At 40.8% G+C, this 21,237-nt stretch overlaps 1 protein-coding gene across 2 annotated transcripts in view; it reads right to left on the bottom strand.

Moving 5' to 3' along the window:
• The window catches only part of RALGAPA2 (Ral GTPase activating protein catalytic subunit alpha 2), a 281,459-nt gene that overhangs the window by 149,594 nt on the left and 110,628 nt on the right, over positions 1 to 21,237 (bottom strand). For both annotated transcript variants that reach the window (XM_082670096.1, XM_082670095.1), the window contains 6 exons: positions 20,078 to 20,175; positions 15,213 to 15,303; positions 13,691 to 13,867; positions 4,423 to 4,616; positions 3,517 to 3,615; positions 3,131 to 3,286 (listed from right to left, as the gene is read on the bottom strand). In XM_082670096.1, coding sequence (XP_082526222.1) covers positions 3,131 to 3,286; positions 3,517 to 3,615; positions 4,423 to 4,616; positions 13,691 to 13,867; positions 15,213 to 15,303; positions 20,078 to 20,175 — 815 coding nt within the window. The remainder of the gene's footprint in view (positions 1 to 3,130; positions 3,287 to 3,516; positions 3,616 to 4,422; positions 4,617 to 13,690; positions 13,868 to 15,212; positions 15,304 to 20,077; positions 20,176 to 21,237) is intronic.

Here is a 21,237-nt window from a genome sequence, read left to right on the forward strand (position 1 = left end):
AACGAAAAGAAATCTTCAATTACTATAAGCACTCTTAGGTTTGGAATAAAGATATTTCACATTTTAGATCTTACTTCTAATTCAACACTTTATTAGTCACCACTGGCATGATTTTGCTACTCTCAGATCTACGAAAGCATCTGTAAAGCGGCCAGGCCACAGCACCGAGCTCCCACAGCGCTGGGTCTCCCAGCAGTTCTAAGGCTCAGTGTGGTCCATGAACCAGGCAGCCGAGAGTCCTGCAGACAAGGGTGCCACCCAGAGGCCAAAGGAGGAAATTCACTTTGGATTTTGTTGCAAGACAAAATTATAAATATTAAAAATCTAAAAATGATTTGCTATTACTTATTAAAAAATAAGGAACATTTTAACAAGGTTCTCTCTGCAGGAACGAAGGCTCTTAGTGCCAGGCTACGTAGAAGTGTAGCTCTTTGAAAACTCTCACAAGATGGAAACAGCCCTGAGATGGTCCGAGTTGCAGGTGCACAGTGCGTCAACTAAAACATTGAATTTAACTCTATTCTCTAGAGCAAATGCTTTCTTTTCTTATAATTAATATAACATGTGCTTCCAGAAGTCATGTAAGTTCTGGAGCAACCACTATGACCTGTTTAGACATGTGGACCAAAAGTTAAACTAATTACCGGAGACATTTCTTACTTAAATGAGAAAAGTTTCTTTCATTAGAAAGCCTTCTGTGTAATTTTCTTCTGGCAAAGGAATAAAGTTTATTTAGAGTAGTTCTGTTTGGCAGACAGTCAGGGCTTCTAAAACATATACCAATAATTGTTAAGGTTAAAGCAAAACAGTCAATTCTATGAAACACGTAACAACTCAAGCTTCTAATGGTCGAAACAGTAGGCTGACTAGAAAATAGAGATTTATGATATCCCCGTTTTCTCTTAGAAGTCTGAATGTTGGGATTACTGCTAGCAATGGGCCATCATTTAAGATTGACACATTTTACAGTGAACTACAAAAGATCAAACTTAACCAAAAATAAGGGATACATTAAACGTGAAAATTATTTTAAGTATAAAATTTGAAAACTCCTTTTTCTACACTGTAAAATCCCATTTTTTAAAAAAAAATTTGTTTAGGTCTTTATTTAATTTGTTACAATATTGCTTCTGTTTTTTCTAAGTTTTGGGTTTTTGGCCATGAGGCATGTGGGATCTTAGCTCCCCAACCAGGGATCAAACCCGCACCCCCTGCATTGGAAGGCGAAATCTTAACCAGTGGACTGCCAGGGATGTCCCAAAATCCCATTTTTGAAATAATGTTTTGGGTACTCAAATGTTATACAGATTTCATCTCATTTTATTGTTTCATTTTCACTACAACACAATTTAAAATAGAAAGAGGATTCTAAACACACCTCCTTATGTGAGTTTCTGGAAAGCTCATTCTAGAAATACTGCTTACAGCTGACTTCTAATTTTTTTTTAAATTTAATTTAATTTATTTTTTATACAGCAGGTTCTTATTAGTTATCTATTATACATATTACTGTATGTCAATCCCAATCTTCCAATTCTGACTTCAAATTTGTTTTTATTAAATAAGAAGATTCTACAGTTGATTATCATTTCCAAGTAGAAGTTTTTCCTGCAAATCTTAGCAAAATACTGCTTTAAAGTACAGCGTTGTTAACTAAACCTTCCTCTCTTGGTTCTGTCACTGAGGGATCTCATTATTATCTGTGAGTTAATTCTCTTCCCTATTTCTACCCCTTAATCTTCCACATGCCCTGAGTTGCATCATTCTGTAAAACATGCTTCCGTCCGCAATGATGGCTGCAAAATATCTGAGCAAGGAGTACAAACAGGTCTACTTATGTGTCTCTATTTCTACATTTGTTTAGGAAATAAACGAGCCTGTGCATCTAAGTCCAGTCTCTGCTCTACAGATGTCCATTGCACACTGCTGGAATTGGAGCGAATATGACAGAGACAGCTCAATAGGACAGAATGGCTATTACTTCAGAAGAAAAGTTCAGTGACTGAAGCTTGAAGTGTTTATCAGGGAATATTTTACAAGAGTTTTAAACAGGGCCCAAGGTAAGGCTGGCAAATCCAAAGAATGACCTCTTCCATGTATCAAAATGTCCGTGTGTCTGCATCATATATTCAAAGCATCAAATAAAGACACAAAGGATGGCTACTTGGTAGTTCACGAATGATTCAAGTTCACTGGTAAGTATCTACAATTTAAAGGGTAAATTCTGAAACACTCCTCAAATCTCTAATCAGTCAAGAAGACTCAGTGATAAAATTAAATGCCTTCAAACCTCTTAAACCTTTCCCTTTCCTTCTTCCCATCTCCAGTGCTACCATCTTAGTTCTCGCCATTTAAAAAAAAATCTATATTTGTTTAATCACTTCCTAATTAACCTCCAGGCCCAGACTCCTACTCTACCCCACCACTGTCACATCTCTAAATCCATCCTCCAGATAGTGTCCAGAATAACCTCAGGCTTCACAAATCAACCTCTTCACTCGCCTGCTTGATATTCAGACAGCAAGTCAAAAGTCAGTGTTCCTGCCGGTCCAGGTCCTCTGCCCACCACCAGGGGACTTCCAGAGGGAGGAAGGCCGAGGGCTACAGGCTGATTGCTAGTGGCTCCTTTGGCCCTTCTGTTTCAACTTAACTACCAATCACATTTCTTTGAGAGACTCCTTATCAAGAGATGTCAGGATCCCTAATCTATAGGTGAGGTTGTTCACAAAAACATCCTAACTCCTAAGACAGTAGCTTTCGAACATTTTTAAATGACCAAAATCATTTTCTTCATACAATAGCTAATGTAGAACCCCAACAAAAAGTGGGTGAGATAAGTATTTTTGAGGCTGACAACAGGCAGACGTTAAATGATACATAACTGGACAGGCCAAGGGGTAAAATTCAAATTTGGCTGGTGAAATGCAGAGTCAGTGGGGAGAAGCAGCTCCGGTGAGACAAGTCAGACTTACATTTCTGAAAGGCCGCTGGTGCTGCTGGGTGTAGAAGACGCGGAACTAATGAGGATTTCAACATTTTGGAGGTACTTTCATAAACCCCAATTTCACCTGCAAAGAGTGACATGCACTTTCCGAACGACAGGCCACCGCGATGGCGGAGTCCCAGATACCTGGTCCTCGCTGGTTAGTCCCAGGTGCATGACGAGGTAAAAATGCACCAGGAAGTCCGAGTTGGGCAGCACGTCCTGGCGTCGGGTCATCATGGCGCAGATCAGCTTGTAGGCTTGGAGTTTGCCTTCCTTATATGCATCGGGCAGCGTTGTCGCCTGCCAAGGAGACGTTTAGAGATTTAATCAACTCCAGATGCAGATGCATTTTGTCCATTCACTTACTTTTCAGTTTTCCATAAAGTTGTTTATGGAGATGTGGGATGTGCTGGCTGGAGTGAGATCCAGCCTGTCCTCAAAACATGCAGTCTTGGGCAATTACATTTTTTAAACTCAATTTAGGAAGGAAGAGGAAATTACAATAAAGGAATAAACACATGTTCACTTGCCTTAAATAGCCATGATGCAAACATTCTGAGGGGTGGGATCAAGGCGGGAGGAGACGGAGAAGACTGGTTATCCAGGCTTATTGCTAGGTTATCCCGTATCTAATTCACAAAGAGGAGACTTTTAGGGAAGGCAACACACAGTTTATCCCAATGATACTTCAGAAACGTGCTCCATGGTCAAACAGCTGCTCCCAATTAAATTTCTGTAAGTTGAGTGAAAAGCTACAACATTTACAAGTGTTTCTTTTATCACGAGGTCTACTGTCTTTTTGAACTGTGTGGTGGTTTTAGATCTAATACAAAACAAGGGCATTGTTTTTCCTTCAATCTTAATGCCTGGAGAGGCCTCCCTGAACTCCAAATGATAAGGAATGGTTTCACAGGTTATACTGTATAAACACGAACTGTGTTTTTGGAAAAAAAAAAAAAAAAGTACTAGCATGGGGAAAATGTATGTTGTAAACAAAAACAAAAACCAGAATGAAAATTGTATGCACTCTAAGACAGTTCTTTTATAAAAATATGTTTATCCACAGAAATAAGATTATATATTAATATTGGTTTTCTCTGTGGATGGTGAGATTGTCTTCTTAGCATTTTTCTACATTCTTCCAATTTTGTACCATAAAACCAGTATCACTTGATAAAGAGAGTAACTAAAACTAGTGTATAATATCCCATTCTTTAATATCCTAGAGTAACAGTCTACTTGCACATTAAACGAAATAACTCTTAGGCATTTATAAAATGACCAAACTATAAGTATTATTATTTATTCTTGGATCGTCAAATGTACTTTGTCTAAACATCTAAACTTCTGTTCAGAAGTTACGTGCAACACAGTTTTTATGTCAAGTGATAAGGCAATGTTCCCGTATTAGAATAAAAGGTGATGGCAGGACTTACCTTCGCTAGCTTGTACCAGAGTTCATAGAGATAGCCAAACACTCTGGCATGGATCTTGGGTGACTGGATATTATTCACGTCTCCGAGGATTCCCAAGATTCTTCGCCATAACACGGCGGCCGAGTCTGGGTGCCAACCCGTGAGGGTCCCCCCAGCGATTATGCTACAGTCATCAGCAAGGCATTCGCTGCTATCTGTGGGGAAAGATGTGTGTTAACCCTGTAAATGCAATTTTGATTTCATTGTTACAGCCTTTTTTTCTGTCATGCAAATTACCTGTGCTTGAAAATGTACGTGTTCAGAGTAAAATAAGATGAAGTATGAAATGGCGGACAACTTGGAAGGACAGAAGGACAGAAAAGTGGGCTCCATGAGGAAAGGTTAGATGATTCTGCTCCTTTCCAACTAAAAGGACAACAGCCCAGAGGTGACAGAACAGTTCCTGGAGACCCTGTGAAGGGCTTTATAAAGCAGCAGGGGGGTGGGGAGGAGAACTTGAGCATGATAGGTAGGGAACAGGGCCATGAAAAAAGGTGGCCGGGGAGGCCTCATGGCTGGAGTGACATTTGTGGTGGCTGTTACTATTCACTCAGGTTTATGGGGCGGGTTATATAATTTGCTTATAATAAATTTTACCCTCCTTGGATTCAAGGACTTGTAAGAAAGGTATACGATGGTGTAACTGTCACCACACACTGCCACCATAATTGATACGAAATAGCCCCTTCACTCCACAAGTGCCCCTTCACAGTCAGTCCCCTTCCCGAACCTCTGTTCCAGACAACCCCTGCTGTTTTTTGGCCCTACAGTGTCCCTACATCCTGCAGTTTCCAGAATGTCCGATAAATGGAACCCTATAGCAAGCAGCTTTTCTGTCTGGTTCCTTTCACTTAGCATAATGCGTTTATTTGAGAGATTCATCCATGGGGTTGTGTATCCACAGGTATGATAGTTTATCCACTGACCTGATGAAGGACATTGGAGAGTTTCCTGGTTTTGGTGATTATAAATAAAGCTACAATTGCATACAGGCTTTTGTGTGAACACGTTTACATTTCTTCTTTGTAAGACCAGAATCACAAACGGCACACGGTATTTCTCTGCTTGCTTCTCGCCTTTAGTGGACCACGTCTTCCTGTGGCTGCCTGAGGAAGGCGCACGTCCTCATGTCTGAAAGTCTTGGGTCCCTGACTTGTAATTCATAGTTTGGCTGGGTACAGAATTCTGTGTTGGAAAAGTGCTCACTTTCCCGTAGTTTCCTTTGTAATTTTAGAGTCAGCAGCGTTCCAATTCTTGAAATTTTTGGGGGTGAAAAATTATTAACTCTGGAGAGTTTCAACCTGTCTGAAACAGGTTGAAAAAGACAGTTTCTCTTTTATTTGAAGCTTCAGTAAAGCTAGGAATTGTCCTCTTAATTTTAAATAACTCTATTAGAATTAACCTATTGTATTATTTTTTAATTTGATATTGTTTTTGCAGCTCTGTTCCCTTTTTCACTCCCAATATTTTTTCCTTGATTTATCTTGCCTATTTGTCTATTTTATTCATGTCTTTAAAGAGTGGTCTTTGTTTTCTCTATTGCTTTCTAGTATATGTTATGTACTTAGCTTTATTAGTTCCTTTTTTGTCAACTTCTGTATATTATTCTGCTGCCATTCTTTTCCTAATTTTTTGAATAAGACATTGAATAAATTAGTGTTTTTTGCTTCTAGTGTACACACCTAAGGCCACATATTTTCCTCCATATCAGTACTCAGCTACATTTCGCTGTAGTCAATTTGAAATATTTTCCAGTTCAAAATTTGATTTCTTTTTGGACTTAATTTATTTGAAATGCAGTTTCAGTTTCTTAATGTCGTTTTCTTCTCTTTCCTTTTTGTTCTTCTGAATTTCTTTCATCATATTCATGGAATGTAATACAGTTTCAAATCATGGACGTTCGTTGAGGCTTGCTTAATGATCTAACTGGTCAATTTCTGTAAATGTTCCATGTGTTTGAAAAAAAAAATCTCAGGTATTTTAAAATTAAGTTCAAACAATTTTACACATATAGATCTACATTCAATCAAGATTAATTGTATTGTGTAAATCTTCTCTTTTAATATTTTTTCTGCTTAACTCATCTATTAACGAGAGCTGATATTAAAATTTCCTACTATGATTATGGTTTTATCAGTAGTTCCTAGTAATTCTGTCAAATTTCGCTTCATATATCTGGAGGCTATGAAGTTCATATAAATTCAGAATTATTGCTGTCACTAATAAATGACTTCTGCTTTAAAGTTTACGTGACTGACACACACAGAGCTACACCCCTGGTCCACCTTTCTTCCTATGTACCAATGTGTTTATTTATTTACTTAGGATCTCCCTGTACATTATGTATTAGGAGTACCTCTGGTAAACATCATATGGCTGGATTTTATGTCTTCAACCTAACCCAAGAGTTTCTGAATTGAATTGCAAGTTTAAATTGTTTATTTTTATTGTAGCTGCTGATTTATTTGATTTTTATCTCTCACATCTTACTTTTGGCTTTCTGTTTAAGTCACCTCTGCTTTGCTTCTCTTTCGAATCTTTGGAGGGGGTTTAAAGAGCTGTGTCCCACCCAGACACGGTGGCAACCATTAACCACCGCTGAGCATCATCTTGGGTGCATATATTGCTGGGGCCTAACCATAGAAATGGGAGCACAGTCTTCGGATGCAAGGAGCTCAAGTAGAGGGATGAGCAGAGCCGGCAAGGACCAGGAGGAGTGGGTGGAGGAGGGACCAGGGCAAATCCAGGGCGGGCTCCGTGCGCTTCCCGCACTGTGCCCGAGACAGCTGCTGACAGCTTATTATCAATATATTCGTTATGGAAAGATGCCAAGACCCTGAAACAGAGGATTTGATACGGATGGTACATGTTGTCATGGACAGATCTTCCCAAATCCAGGAGCACTGTTCCTTCTTAGAGCAAAACACATCTGTATTTCCCACATCCGTATCATACAATCAACTGAGGTGACACAGATAATCCGAGCCGGAATCCCACACAGTGTGCCTGCAGACAGCAAAAGCCTGACTACGGCCCTTCTGGGCTCTCAGACTGCCTTTTACAAAACCTCAGAAGACAGGCTCGACCTCCTCACATTTACTCTGTAAAATGCGTGCAGTAGCATCTGACAGTCCAAGAAGGCTTGCTGAAGCTTCAAATGAACCTTACAAACCAACCTAAGCTCCCAAGTGAACAAGCAGCATGATACAGCATGTATTTTTCTCAAGAATGAGAAAAATTCTCATCCATGAGTCTTTAATTCCTTGAGGGGTGAAAAAAGTAAGGGAACTCAGTGACTTAGAGCTTTGCTCCATCCCCAACCATCACCCCCAAAATGCAGCCATCTGAGGTGGAGATTAGCCCCCAGCCTTCTAGTCAGGCTGGGACTTCCCTTGAGTGACAGCTCCAAGTAAACAGAGTTCAGGTGTCTTATCACCTACACCTCCCTGCTACCTGCCAGCAAACACATTCTCAGTTATGGAAGGATCCCCCCCTCCAAAAAAAGAATCTGTTTCAATACTGCTTTGCTCTCAGAAAAATGTATTCCTCAATGATAAAATTCTAGGTAGCATCCCCCATCACATTATCAAAATACAGGGAGTCTTTTCGAGGTATTTGAAACGATTGCATGCTCAATATTACTGTGAAAAAAATTTTTTAATGAGTTGAAATGTTTTTACCCAAAATTATTCCATGCATGGCATAAGTAACAGAACAGATGCTGACATTTTGCATGTAGATGGTTCCTCAGTGAAGCAGCACTTAATTAAGAATCGGGATTTGAGAGATTTCTGAAAATTTCATGTTCACCTTAAAAACACCAAACACTTAGTTCATTTTCTTTTTCATGAGCAAGCTAGTATGCTAGCCTAGCATCTTTTTGTTCCATTATTATTAAATGCTATAGAGACATTAACATTTTTTTGTTGTTGTTAAAGTAGGAAGTCTTGCAAACAAATACAAGTTATATCATCTTTCTCCCAACACATACAGGACTTTAATACAGGAGCAATCTAAAGTTCAGAACTTTGCAAACATGCAAGGGATTTTAGCCGTGAGTTAAGGCTTGCTAATCAGTAAAACAGGCACTTAGGACCCAAGGGCGGCTTCACACAGCAGCAGTCTCGTGTAGGTTTGGTGGAGGGTTGATGAAACATAGCTGGTGCTTTGGAAATGATTTTCCTTTTTTTTTTTTTTTTGCGGTACGCGGGCCTCTCACTGTTGTGGCCTCTCCTGTTGCGGAGCACAGGCTCCGGACGCACAGGCTCAGCGGCCATGGCTCACGGACCCAGCCACTCCGCAGCATGTGGGATCTTCCCGGACCGGGGCACGAACCCGTGTCCCCTGCATCGGCAGGTGGACTCTCAACCACTGCACCACCAGGGAAGCCCAATGATTTTCCCTTTTGAGTTGAAAACTTAACCAAAGGCACAAACCAAAGGCTCAACAGAAACACCTTAGTTCTGGGACCAGAAAAATTAGGCCTAGACTTTTGATTAAAAGTGGAGAAGACACAGGTTGGCACTCTGCTGACCGTCACTGCCGTCTGACCCTCTTTCTCCTTCCTCATCTGCTTCCCAGGCACACGCAACATTCATGTTAAAGATTACAAAGGAGAGCAAGCAACTCCACGGTACTTCTCATCGTTATTTTTCTTTAGAAAGTTTTATGTTTTCAAAATAGATCAAAGCCTGGTGGAAATGCCAAAAATGTCTGCAACGGCAGAGGATGCTGACACACCATTCCTGTGAATGGTTTTGGTGGCAGGTAACAGTGATAATTAAAAGCAGAAGTTATAGTTAAAAGCAGAAATGGTCAAAGGATTTTGATAACAACATCTAGAGGCAGAGCTGTGATAAATATACTAAACAAGAGACTTGGAAACTCAATCGTACATATTTTTTATGATCAAAAAAGGTTAAAATTTCACTGCTGTTTTTAGCTAACTCAAACAACAGCCTGCAGCTTAAAGCTTATTCATTCACTGATTCAAGTATTTACTGACTATTCCTCTCCTGCTATGTAGTGTCCTGGGAGCCAAGAATCAGCTGTGAACATGACCAGTGAGCAATGACCAATGACAATTGACAGGCACCTGGAAGGAGCAACAGAGCTGGCCCTTACCTGCAGCGTTCTGCTAACCCTGAGTTCTTAAAGTTTCTCTGACAATGAAAAGAAACTTTTCCTTATGCTGAAGTTGAATTAATGACTGACACGTTTCTTATGGTTAGCTTTTTTTTTTTTTTCCATCCCATTTAAGAAAGCCTTCCCTACCCCAAGGTCTTAGACATATTTTTAGAGGATATTTTCTTCCAAAAGTTCTTAAGTTTTCCTTTCCACATTTAAGCATTTTATCCATAGGGACCTGGCTGTGGGCAAGGTGGGAGGTAGGGAATCTGTCCCATTTTCTGCCCTGTGGCTAAATATTGTCCCGCAGGCCTTTGTGGGGGCAGTCCATTCTTCCCTTGTCAGACCTGGAATGCTGTCTCTTTCGTGTATCAGGACTCCGTGCCTGTGTGGATCCAGTATGTATTTTATACTCCATTCCCTTAGTCTATTCGTCTATCCCTGTGATTAAAACTCCTTTTAAATAAATCACATAGCACTTATTGCATTATTTGTCCTTATCAGGATAAATGTCTTATTTTTGGTAAGCTCGTAAGTCAGTCATGGCTATGACTTATTCATCTTTTTATTTCTTATAGCATCAAATTCAGTATTTCTAGACTATAAGCTTATTTGCTAAATAAGAGATGAGGTCAACAGCAATACTGGTTCTTACCTATAGAGTCAAAAATACTCCCCCCTAGAAAATCATAAGCTCAACAGAACAAAACTTACGCACGAGTCAACTCTAATTTCTTATTTTCAGTATTCTTGACGCTCTGGCATCTGGGGCCTCCTTGACCAGGAAGGGACTGCCCGTCCCAGGGTTAGCTAATTCCTAGAGATAGCAAACAACTCCCCAGGGAGTGTGTCTTCCACATGCGAACCCCACAATCCCAAACCCAGGCCTCCCACCTACCTCCTCTGTCCAGCTCTTGCCATCAAGGGGATGTCCCTGTGCCCTCATCACCATGGGGTCCGGCACCAGGCAACCAGGGCCAGTGTCTGTGCTCTAGGGTCTGCTGAAATTATCCCAACTAGCCGCTCCTGAGTCTGCATAGCCTGCCTTGCCTTCCGTTTCCCATGTAAACGACAGTAAAAGCTGTTGCCCACGTTTTCCCCTGTCTTCCTGCCCCTAACCCTTGTGCCTCCTCATGTGCCCCCCTGCATGGCATGTCATGCCCCTATTTCTATAAACTTCTTCCTTCATGACAATCATCTCTATGTCTCCATGTCTTGCCATACAAATCCCAGACACACTGTGAAACAATGCACCATAAATTTAGCTGTTAGTCTCAGAAAACATGAAATGATTTAAATAAGAAAGCAAATATAAAACTGAACTGTTAGCTTGCCAATGATAAAGGAATTTCAGATTTTGGGAGCAGTTTATTATTCTAAGCATTTGATAACTGGTAGGATTATTCAACGAGAAACAGAGACACACTCAAATTGTTGGGTCACTCTCTTTGTGTGTCCTGGAGATCAGGGTAACATGAGTTTTATTTTGTCCATTTATGAAGAAATTGTTCTCCTAAGAACAGAAAGTTAAATTCAGAACTGCGATAATCCTTAAACCTTATCATATTACGGTTTGTCCTTTTCACAGATGACAAGATGAACTATTGAACTGAGTGTACTGATTCTCGATATTAGAATTTCAAAGAAGAACTAAGTATTTGGAGGAGTTAATCACAACAGAGAGTGCATCATATAAAATTACCTCACACGAGTTTATTAAATTAAGCGGTCCCATGCACACTCTGAGATGGGATCAGAACTAATCTTCCCAGAGGACAGACAAAAGACATAATCACCCAATTTTCTTTCCTTTCAATAAAACTAATTAAAACTAGTCCTTGTTTAAGTAAATTCAACTTACTGAAAATTCAGTATTGCCTTTGATAGTACCACGAAGATGATTTCCGTTGGACAATCTGTATATTGGACCCAAAGAAGCCATTTATTCCATAAATGTGTTAATAATTCCCAAATAGTTCAGAGGGGTTTGCAGCTGTAATTTTAACAGCAGCGTAGAAGAAAGGAGTAGGCACAGCGCTGCATCTGGAGTCAGAACACTCTGGATGCCAGTTCCAACTCTGGCACTTACTCCCCAGCGAGACAACACAATTTCTCTGGGTCTCAGCTTCTCCATCCCTAGAACAGAATTTGTATGACCTGGCCTGCTTACCATAAAAATCAAAGAGGATGCCTCAAAGTTCCTTGCAAACTGTCAAATCCCTTAAAAGTTTATGGTATTATTATTCAAAATCATTATACATGTCTATGTATCACTATATATATGAAGAATTTTAAATCATTTCCAAAAGAACCACACCTTTGAGAAGCACAAGTTATCAATACTACCCAATAATTTATAAAAGTCAGCACATGGCTTTGCCAATCATTCTCTCATTGATTTTGCAAGGCTTCTACCATTGGCAGATGTGAATACTTAGACCAAAAATGTCCACTATCTCTGAAGGACGGCATATACAGCATTATAGGGCAATGCGTTACTCATTTACAGTTACCTGGTTTGTTTTTCTCTGCTCGTTTTTCTAGTCTTAATTAAGATACACATTAAATACACATGAAGATTATTCTCCTTGGTCTTATCTACCTCACAGATAAAAGATTTTATCCAACACTAAGTTTTACCAAAAACTAAATTTTACGAAGTTTTTATGTTACTCCGTTAGGAACTTCCAAAAACATCAGGGGCTGGTTAAATTTTATATTGTAATTAGTGAAAACCAGTTTGCCTGGTTAAAAAAAACAAAAAGAAAAAATGAAGTTCAAAGTTTTGCCTTGACTTCTAATTTTAAAATGACTTTTAGCATTTTAATACCACTTTTTACTCAACATGCGCTTCGTGGTTTGCTGTTGCTGTTCTCATCGAGGACGTCTATGGATGCAGGAATGCAGTGGGCCAGGAGGGACGTGGCCATGGTCGGCATCGCCCTCGCTGAGCTCCTCAGAACACTAGTCTCTCCTGACACTTAGCAAAACAAAGCAAAACAAAAACCCAACTTCTCTTGGTGTCCCCGTCCTCCCCTGTCACAAGGTAAGGGAACTGAGCCTTTAGAGGTTCACTTGCCCAGGGTCACAGGACGTGTGTGTGTGCGTGTGAACAGCCAAGACTGCAGAGTGCTTCCACACACACTGCTCTGCGCTCTCGATTCAGGTGCTCACTCACTGATTCCTGCAACAACCCATAATACAGACGATTCCTATCCCCGCTCTACAGAAAGGAAACTGAAGGACAGAGAGATTCACTGGCTCAAGGCCACCCTGCCATTCCCTGGCAGAGCCTGGATGCAGACCCAGAAAGTTCGGCTCTGTAATCTATTCATGAATCTTAGAAATACAGACACTCAAGGGAAAAAAGTTGCAAAAATACAGAATATGACAACATTTTTCAAGAGCTTAAAACCAGAATTAAATGATGTAGTGTTTGAGGAGACAGATATTGTGGTAAAATTATAAAGAAGTTAAGGGCATGATTTTAGGAAGAATTGGGGACAGGGTCACAGGATGACGGGAGGGGAAGGACTTGAGAAGGGCCTGCTGGGGCCTCACTGGTGGGGCAGCTGTTCTACTTCTTACACGGGGTGCAGGTTTGCTGGTGTTCATTTGATTACTATAGTCCCTAACTTACACATGCCTCACAACTTATCTTGTATATATCAAACATTCTACAGTAAAGTTAAAGAAAATAGTAATCAATAAGCTATCCAAATTCTTTAACTTATCCTGGATTTAGGACACATGCCAGTTGGAAAAATCACTCTTCTCTGTTTCCAGAGTAAATCACATTTGGTCACGGATCGCAAAGCCTTGGCATGAATATCAGAGACCTCCTCCCATGGTGGACAGTGGGTGTCGGCATGGCAGGCCTCCTCCCTTTTTGGCCACTGTTTCAGCACCCTCTCCACATAGGACTCTGCGAATTCACAACTGATTATGAACAGGGGGTTGGGGCCGGCGCACCCATGTGGGAGGAGGGAGCCCCCATTATCACTGTGCTGAGGGACCCCTAGAGTTCTTGCAACTGGCAAACCCTGGGATCTCCCAACCAGTGTTAGCACCGGCGCCTCTTTTCAAAGACGCAGTTGGTTACCTGTGAGGTTGGAAGCATCCGTGGGACTGAGTTGTAACCAGTGGCGGGCATCGGAGTCAGTCACAGCATCCGTGGGCGTGCTCAGTTCCGGGTCTTCCTCGCAGATCTGCCACGGGCTCAGGGACAGCTCTGCCTCGGTGTTGCAGCCCAGAGCAGGGTCACTGCTGACACTGTCACCTGGCACAATGGGAGACACAGTCTGAGACAGCCAAGGGCAGGGAACCAGCATGTCCACAATCCCAGCACACAGGGAACTAAGCAGCTGTCCCAGCAGGAATCGTTCTCAGGACAGAGGCTCAAAAGGGGCCTGTGTGGGGCTCCTGGTCAATGAAACAGAGGTTCCAGGCGTGGGGCACAAGCAGTCCTTATGGGCCGTGCCACCTACAGCCCAAGCCGCACCCTATTCAGGGGTCTTAACTGAGTTCCCCCAGGTACGGAGAAGATCACCTCGAGTTCTTACGCTTTCTACCCTGACTTATTCAACTACAAAACGGGGGTGGGTGGAGGAGGGGAGGGGAATCGATTCCACCACAGAAGCGAGTTTATGCTGGCAGGCTGAAGAGCCCGAGGATGCCTTCCACCTCGTGCCTGATGTCTAGACTTGAACCTGGGGTGAATCACCCAGGATTACCGGGGGATGAGGTGTCCCACACAAAAGGTTTTCTTCAATACTCTCCCCTTTAAACACTAAAAAGTTCTAATTTGTCATGATACAAGGATGCTTTCAAAGGCTGTGAAGCCTCCCAGGACTATTCAGTCTGACGCAGAACAGACCCAGCCAGCCTGCCCCCCAAATCCCGTCTGCTCCACAAGGACTCGGGGTGTCCGCCCTCTCTGCCTGCAGCTCTGCCGGCTGCGTTTCGATCTGCCGCTGACAGTCCCCCAGCCCTGCCGCTTCTAATCTGCTGTCCGCTCTTCACCTGCAGAGAACTGACAGCTGTCCCAGTCCCCAACCTGCTAGGTCCCTAACTTTGACTGCCCCAGGACTCTAGAAGGTGGAGCCTAAGAGGCCCTGCTCCGCCCTCCACCAGGATCCGCCAGGAAGGAGGGGCCCTGGCAGTGGACCTCAGGGAAGCGGAGTATCAGGGACTGCATTTCACAGTATGTGATGGTACATCTCAGCATCCCAGTCAGATTTTATTTTTTAAATACTTATGCCGTTGACTTCAAGGTACTTCTGAAGCTTTTGCTCCTAACCTGGGGAAACTTTCTGGGGAAGGCTGTTTTTCCTTCTGGGTCTGTCTGCTCACCCAGACATCAACCTTGGTTGTGCTTCTCACCTGGAGAAAGTCCCAGGGCTGGAAAGACAGGCCTCGAAGGTATAGGTAACTGACTGGATCTATTCAACTGTATGTGCACACTAACCACCCATCAATCCTGGGATCCCAGGAATAAAGATGTCCCATTTCACAACCACGTGCCTTCAGATGACAAGATATCATTCGAGTTAGAAAGTCAAAAGGGAACAAAATGCAGCCTCGCCAAAGCTGGAGGAACACAGACCACATTTGCTGGCACTCACTCTTCTGTCTCCCCCTGTATCTCCCTTGCGTCTGCTGCAAATCATCTTTCAAATCCAATTCAGCGGGGCTGCTGCTTCTTCGTACTGAGATCTTCAGACAGAAAGAAATATTGCATTTGGTACAGGGAAGTTTTCATTTTTATAAGACCGGTAAGTTTCTAGTCCACATTTCTAAAGAAAAAGAAACAAACAATAATAACGGGCAACAAAAAAACTGAATGACGTTTTGCATTGGAAGGATACGGGTTCACAAATTACCATAACTGAATTATAAATTACACAAGATCTGAAATTTAAGGCTTCTACTTTCTCAGTTGACATCCAATTAAAATGGTCTACTGAGGAGGGGTGCCAAGTTATATGGAAATCGTTTATTTTGAAATTCTACTTGTACCTCTGCTCTGGCACACATGGATAACGGATACAATCCTCCAGGAAGCCTAAGTCCCCGTGGATGGCCAGGGTGCTGGCAGGGAAGGCAGAAACTCCACCCAGACTCCCAAAGGTCATTCAGTGCTTCCCTTGTTACGTGTGCAGCAGGCTTTCCTGAGCACCGCTCAGCACTGGACCGTGGTTTAAAAACAGGGGACTAGAACACTGTGAGGCAATTCGCATCCTCTAAAATTTACATAACTGGCTTGGAAAGACAAAACATACACAAATTACACAAAACGGTTACAATGCAGAGTAGCAAAATATGCGAGTCAACTCTCTCTAAAAGGTTTGCAGAATAAAGCATTACCTTGATCGGCTCACAGTGACAGTAGCTGTTCAAGAAGCAACAGACATGAGGTGGTAGAGAGAAGGCAGGAGGGGACTCAGGGCAGGAAGCACTGAGGAATCAGCAAGTTCTATGTGCAGGAAAAGAAGCCGATTATAGCAGGCCATGCAGGGCAGTCAGGTGAAAATGGTAGGAAGAAAATGCGACCACCTTCTACAAGAGGCAGCTGCCAGGGGGCTGCCAACATCAGGCTTAGGAATTTCAACCCAGTATTGACAAAATGAGCAACTGTCTGTTCCAGACAATAGCTTATTGTGATTAAAAACAAAACGAGAAAGGTTAAGTCGAGTAGCTATCTGCAGGACAGAGTTAAGAAGTTGCTATGGAACTGTTACAGTGACTCAGGAGTGAGGAGATAAGGCTTTTGATGGTAGAAAAGGAGAAGAAAAGATAAATTTAAAAATGCTGCAGAATGACAGTCAAGAGCTTATATGAGAGCTTATATAAGAGTTGTACATGGGAGTGGAAGTTTAATCACAAAAGGATATGAATCTAGGGGACCATGAGAATGATGGTGATGAAGGAAAGAAGGAAAGAAGGGAGAGAGGGAGGGAGGGAGGGAGAAAGGAAGGGAGGGAGGACGGACGGATGGACAGACAATGGATAGAGGAACTTGAGAAAGTTTCTGATATTTTAATTTTCATCTTTGGGCTGAATATCTAAAGAGAATGTGCTATAAGTGTGCAATAAAAATCCACGGCTGGTGAGATGGAGGATACAGCCAAAAATGAAGATATATATTTAAGGCCCTCCAGTTCAGAGTATACAAAAAACATGGGATTCAATGAGCCAACTAAAGGAATGAATATTAAACAAGCAAACACATGAAAAGGGGGGACTAAGATGTATAATTAAAGGACAGAATAATTATTAAGCTAAAACACAGAAGTAGGTCATAAATAAGATATTTAGAAGATTAACAGTATATGAAAAAAATATTACTCAGCCTTAAGGAAGGATAATATAGGTCTAATATGACAGTGGAAATATACCCAGGATACTTCCTTAATTGAAAAGCAGAATGTGGGCTCTTCTGCTTCTGATTCTCTGAGAGATGAAATATCCTCCCACTACAGAACTAGAACCTACATAAAAATTTGGGTCTCACAGGAAGTAAAATAAACCTCCAAGTGATCCACACCCTCTCCCTACCCCACAAAGCAAACTGAAACCAGGGCAGTGAAATGCGGCTACTTTAGGGGTAAATCTCATGTTTCCACTCCCTGTGGCAAAAGGACCAAGAGTCCAGGATCAATAGCACTCCCTGTTTCCTGGAGGAAACAAATGAAAATGTTGCCCTGGTGAACTTCATCACTTCAGATACCCAGGGTTTCTGTAGATTCAGATGAGCCAGGTGGGAACTCACAATCAAAGATCACCAAACAGCAAGGGAAATAAATAAACCACCACGCACAAGAGTCTCAGAAACAACAAATATCAGGCTGATTTCAGATAATGATAAAGAGTTTAGAATTTAGAATAAAATAATCTGTGATTATTTTAAAGGAATAAAAGATGGCAATCACAAAAATGAGCAAGCGACAAGAGATTATGAGAGACTGCAAGATATACTTGAAAAGAATTAACCTCAACTTGCAGAAGCAAAAGGTATAAGTGTTGAACCAAAATACTGAATGAAAGTATTAAACAGCAGACTATTTATGAGTAAGGAGAGAATTATTGAACTGAGTGAAGATCTGATGAACTACCCAGAATGCACCCACATAGCCAAGGAGAATGGAAAATATGAAAGGGGGCTTGAGAGACATGGAAGACAGAATGAGAAGGTCTAAATATATTTCTACCCAGAATTCCAGAAGGAAAGAGCCAGAGAGAACAAAAAAGAGGCAATATTTGAAGAAATGGTTACCAAGAATTTTCCAGAAGCAATGGAAGAACAAGTATTCAAAGACACATGTCACATATACCATATCCAAAACAGGACAAACGTATAGACCAAAAGAAAATGCACCTAAATATACTGTGGTGAAACTAAAGGACAAGGAGGAAGAACAACAAGGAACAACAAATAGACAAGATGAACAGAAGACCTCTCAACAGCAACAATGAAAGACAAAAGATAGTAGAAAAATAGCTTCCATTAGAAGGGGTGGGAGGAAGGAAGAAGGAAGTGGGGGGACTATGGTAATTAAGACAGAGAGACAAAGAAACCAATGATTCAAGAAGCACCAAAATAAAGCCTTACACATCTGGGAAGCAGTATATATGAGAAAAAGGTAGCATTCAGATTAATAAAGGAAAAATGAATTCAATATATGGGACCCAGAAGTGGATATACATGTGGGGAAAGAAAAATGAAATTGGATCCCCACCTCACTCCATAAATATCAACTCTAGGTAGCTGAAAGACTTAAATGTATAAAGCAAAACTGAAACACTTATAAATACAAGGTAAATACTTTTATCCCTGTGCAGTTGATATTCTAAAGTTTTCATAAAACATAACCACAAAAATGATAACCAAGAATATCAAAATTAAGAACTTCTGTTCATCAAAAGACAACATAGAGAAAGTGAAAATATATGCCAGACACTGGAAGAAGATATCTGCCAGAAACATAACCAACATAGGATCAGTATTCAGATTATATAAAGAATTAGTACAAATAAAAGAGAAAAAGACAAAGAAGTCAATAGGAAAATGGAAAAGACATCAGTAGGCATTCAACAGATGAAAGACATACGGCCAATCAACATAAGGAAAGATTTTAAACTTTATTAGTAATTTGAGAAATGCAAAATAAAATGAGATCCCATTTCCACCCACCTGACTCAAAAGATTTAAAATCTGACAATAGTAAGTGTTGACAAGAATGTGGATGAATGGTAACTCTACACACCGCTGGTACATAAGTGGTACAACTTTCACTTTGGAAAAAGACACATTCTTTTGTAAAGAACAACATTATGCTGCTCTGTGACTCATCAATTCCACTCACATTCTTGATGAAGAATGTACATAGCTTCATTTTTCATTTTAAAAAAAAAGTGAAACAATCTAAATGTCTGTCAACAAGAGAATGGGAAAGTAGGCTGTGGTCTATTCCCAGTGGAGTATCATACAGCAAAGAAAGCAATGAACTAGGGCTACGTGCTGCAATGTGGACTTAGAAATACATAATAATGAGTGAACAAAGCAATAATACCACTTTTGTAAAGTTTAAAAATAAGGAAAACTAAAGGACATATTGTTTGGAGATACACACATTTTGCGCAAAACTATAGAGCAAAGCAAGGACACGATAAACACAAAGCCAACAGAAAGCTGCTCTCTGAGGGACCAGGATGAAGCCCACAGGCCACGGCAACAACACTGCAGATATTCTAGTTCCTAAGCTGGTGGTGAGCCTCTGGGTGTTTATCTGATTATTGAAATATACACATATAATATACATTGCATATGGAATGTGCAAACTGGTATATGTCCTTTACAGAAATGAAGACAGAGGAAATTTAACACTCATTAGCTTCCAGGCAGGGCAGAGTAGGGAGAGACTTTCTTTGTTTATTTTGTACCTTTCAGTGATATCTGAGTTTTCTATTCATATATACTAATTTTAGAAAATGAATAAATAGGAATTATCTGCATGAATGAGTTAGGGTTACTTTCTAATTTTCTTCTTTATACTTTAAAGTTGTGTTTTAAAAAAATAATAAATGCTATTTTAGATTAAAAAAAAAAAGAAACTGTAACAGATCTTTGCAGCATCTCACTTATCTAGGAACTCGTGTCAGGTGGAGGCTACAACCTAAAGTGATATCAGGAATAGGGAATGTGAACGTTTGTTTGAAGGTAAGGATGCTCCTTAAAAATAGAAAGGGCACATACAGACCAGATGGTAAATTCTGTTTTCATGTTTATTTTTTCCCTATTTTTGTAATTTGACTGTAATTTTACATAGAAAGTAGGCAAGGCTTTAAAAGGCCTCAAGGTCATTTGGCCCTAAAACACATCCAAATGTGTTAAAAGATAGCATCACACCACTAATAAATTTATGTATTGTGCCAATAATTTGTATGTTTATTTTTAATGACAAATGGATATATTCTGAAAAGATCTTACTGTTATTCCTTCATGTTCTTTCTTCTCATGTCCTTTGTTCTCCTGAACAGGCCTGGGCTCTGAAGAACTCGCATTCTGTGCATTTTCTACCTTTTGACCTAGAGATTTGGGAGAGGGGGGAATCAACAGCAGGAATACTTCAGATGGTAAAACTGGAAAAGGTTTTTATACGTAGGTAATTATTAAATTTAAGTATCCTAAGATATACAAAAGAGAGAGATCTGGGCCCAGCACACTGGTAGCCTATGGATCACGTCTGCTCCATAGACCTGGTCTCTGACGCACAGACAGCTTCACTGTCTTGGGTTACGTTACCCAGGGGGCAGGCAACAAGGCCTGTCCCGGAGCCTCGGGGAAGGGGTCTCAGACAAGAGCTGCCTGAGTCAGCCAGGCAAGCTGAAGGGGAAAGGAAGCAGTGAGGTGGCTCAGCGTTGCTGGCGAGAGAAATAACCAGTGTCAGTAATAAAAAAGGGAATATCACCACCAAGCCTGCAAAAGGTAATTTAAAAGATCACATTCTATGAGTAGTCTGGGGCCAATAAATTTGAAAAAAAATTACATGAATTGAACAAATTCCTAGGAAAAAAAACACAACTTATCCAAAAGAAAACAGGAAAAAGAAAATATGAATAGTCTTACAGTGATTTAAAAATTTGAATAGTACTTTAAAATCTTCCTAGAAGAAAACTCCAAGCAACTGATGGATTCTACCAAGTATTTAAGGGGGAAAAAAAGTCATAATGATCTTACACAAAAACTTTTGGAGAAGAGAAAGTCTTTCAGATAATACATTTCTCAAATTATTTTTACCGTATTTTCTTATTTCAAGAGGATTTCTAAGAGGGGATACTTCCTACGCATTTGATGAGGCTGGCATGACGCTGACTTTAAGGACTAGGGGATGGCTGGGTTGATTTCTTCTCTAACCCGTGAAACTAAATAAGCGTGTTCACTGTTGCAAGATACGTTTAAACATGTGCTTTCACTGTAAAATACATTAGTCACTGTTTACAGGTCTAACCATCTGCCTCTTTGCCCTCCACACCAGTTGCTGCTAAAAGCTGTTGGAGAAACTGTGTGGGTTAATGCTATTACAAGTTATCATCTTCAACCTCGGCAGACTCTGCACACTGCTAATAAACTCCTTCACGAGTCTGGTC

Source organism: Grampus griseus (genome assembly GCF_964374135.1).
Source record: "Grampus griseus genome assembly, chromosome: 14".
NCBI lineage: Eukaryota > Metazoa > Chordata > Mammalia > Artiodactyla > Delphinidae > Grampus > Grampus griseus.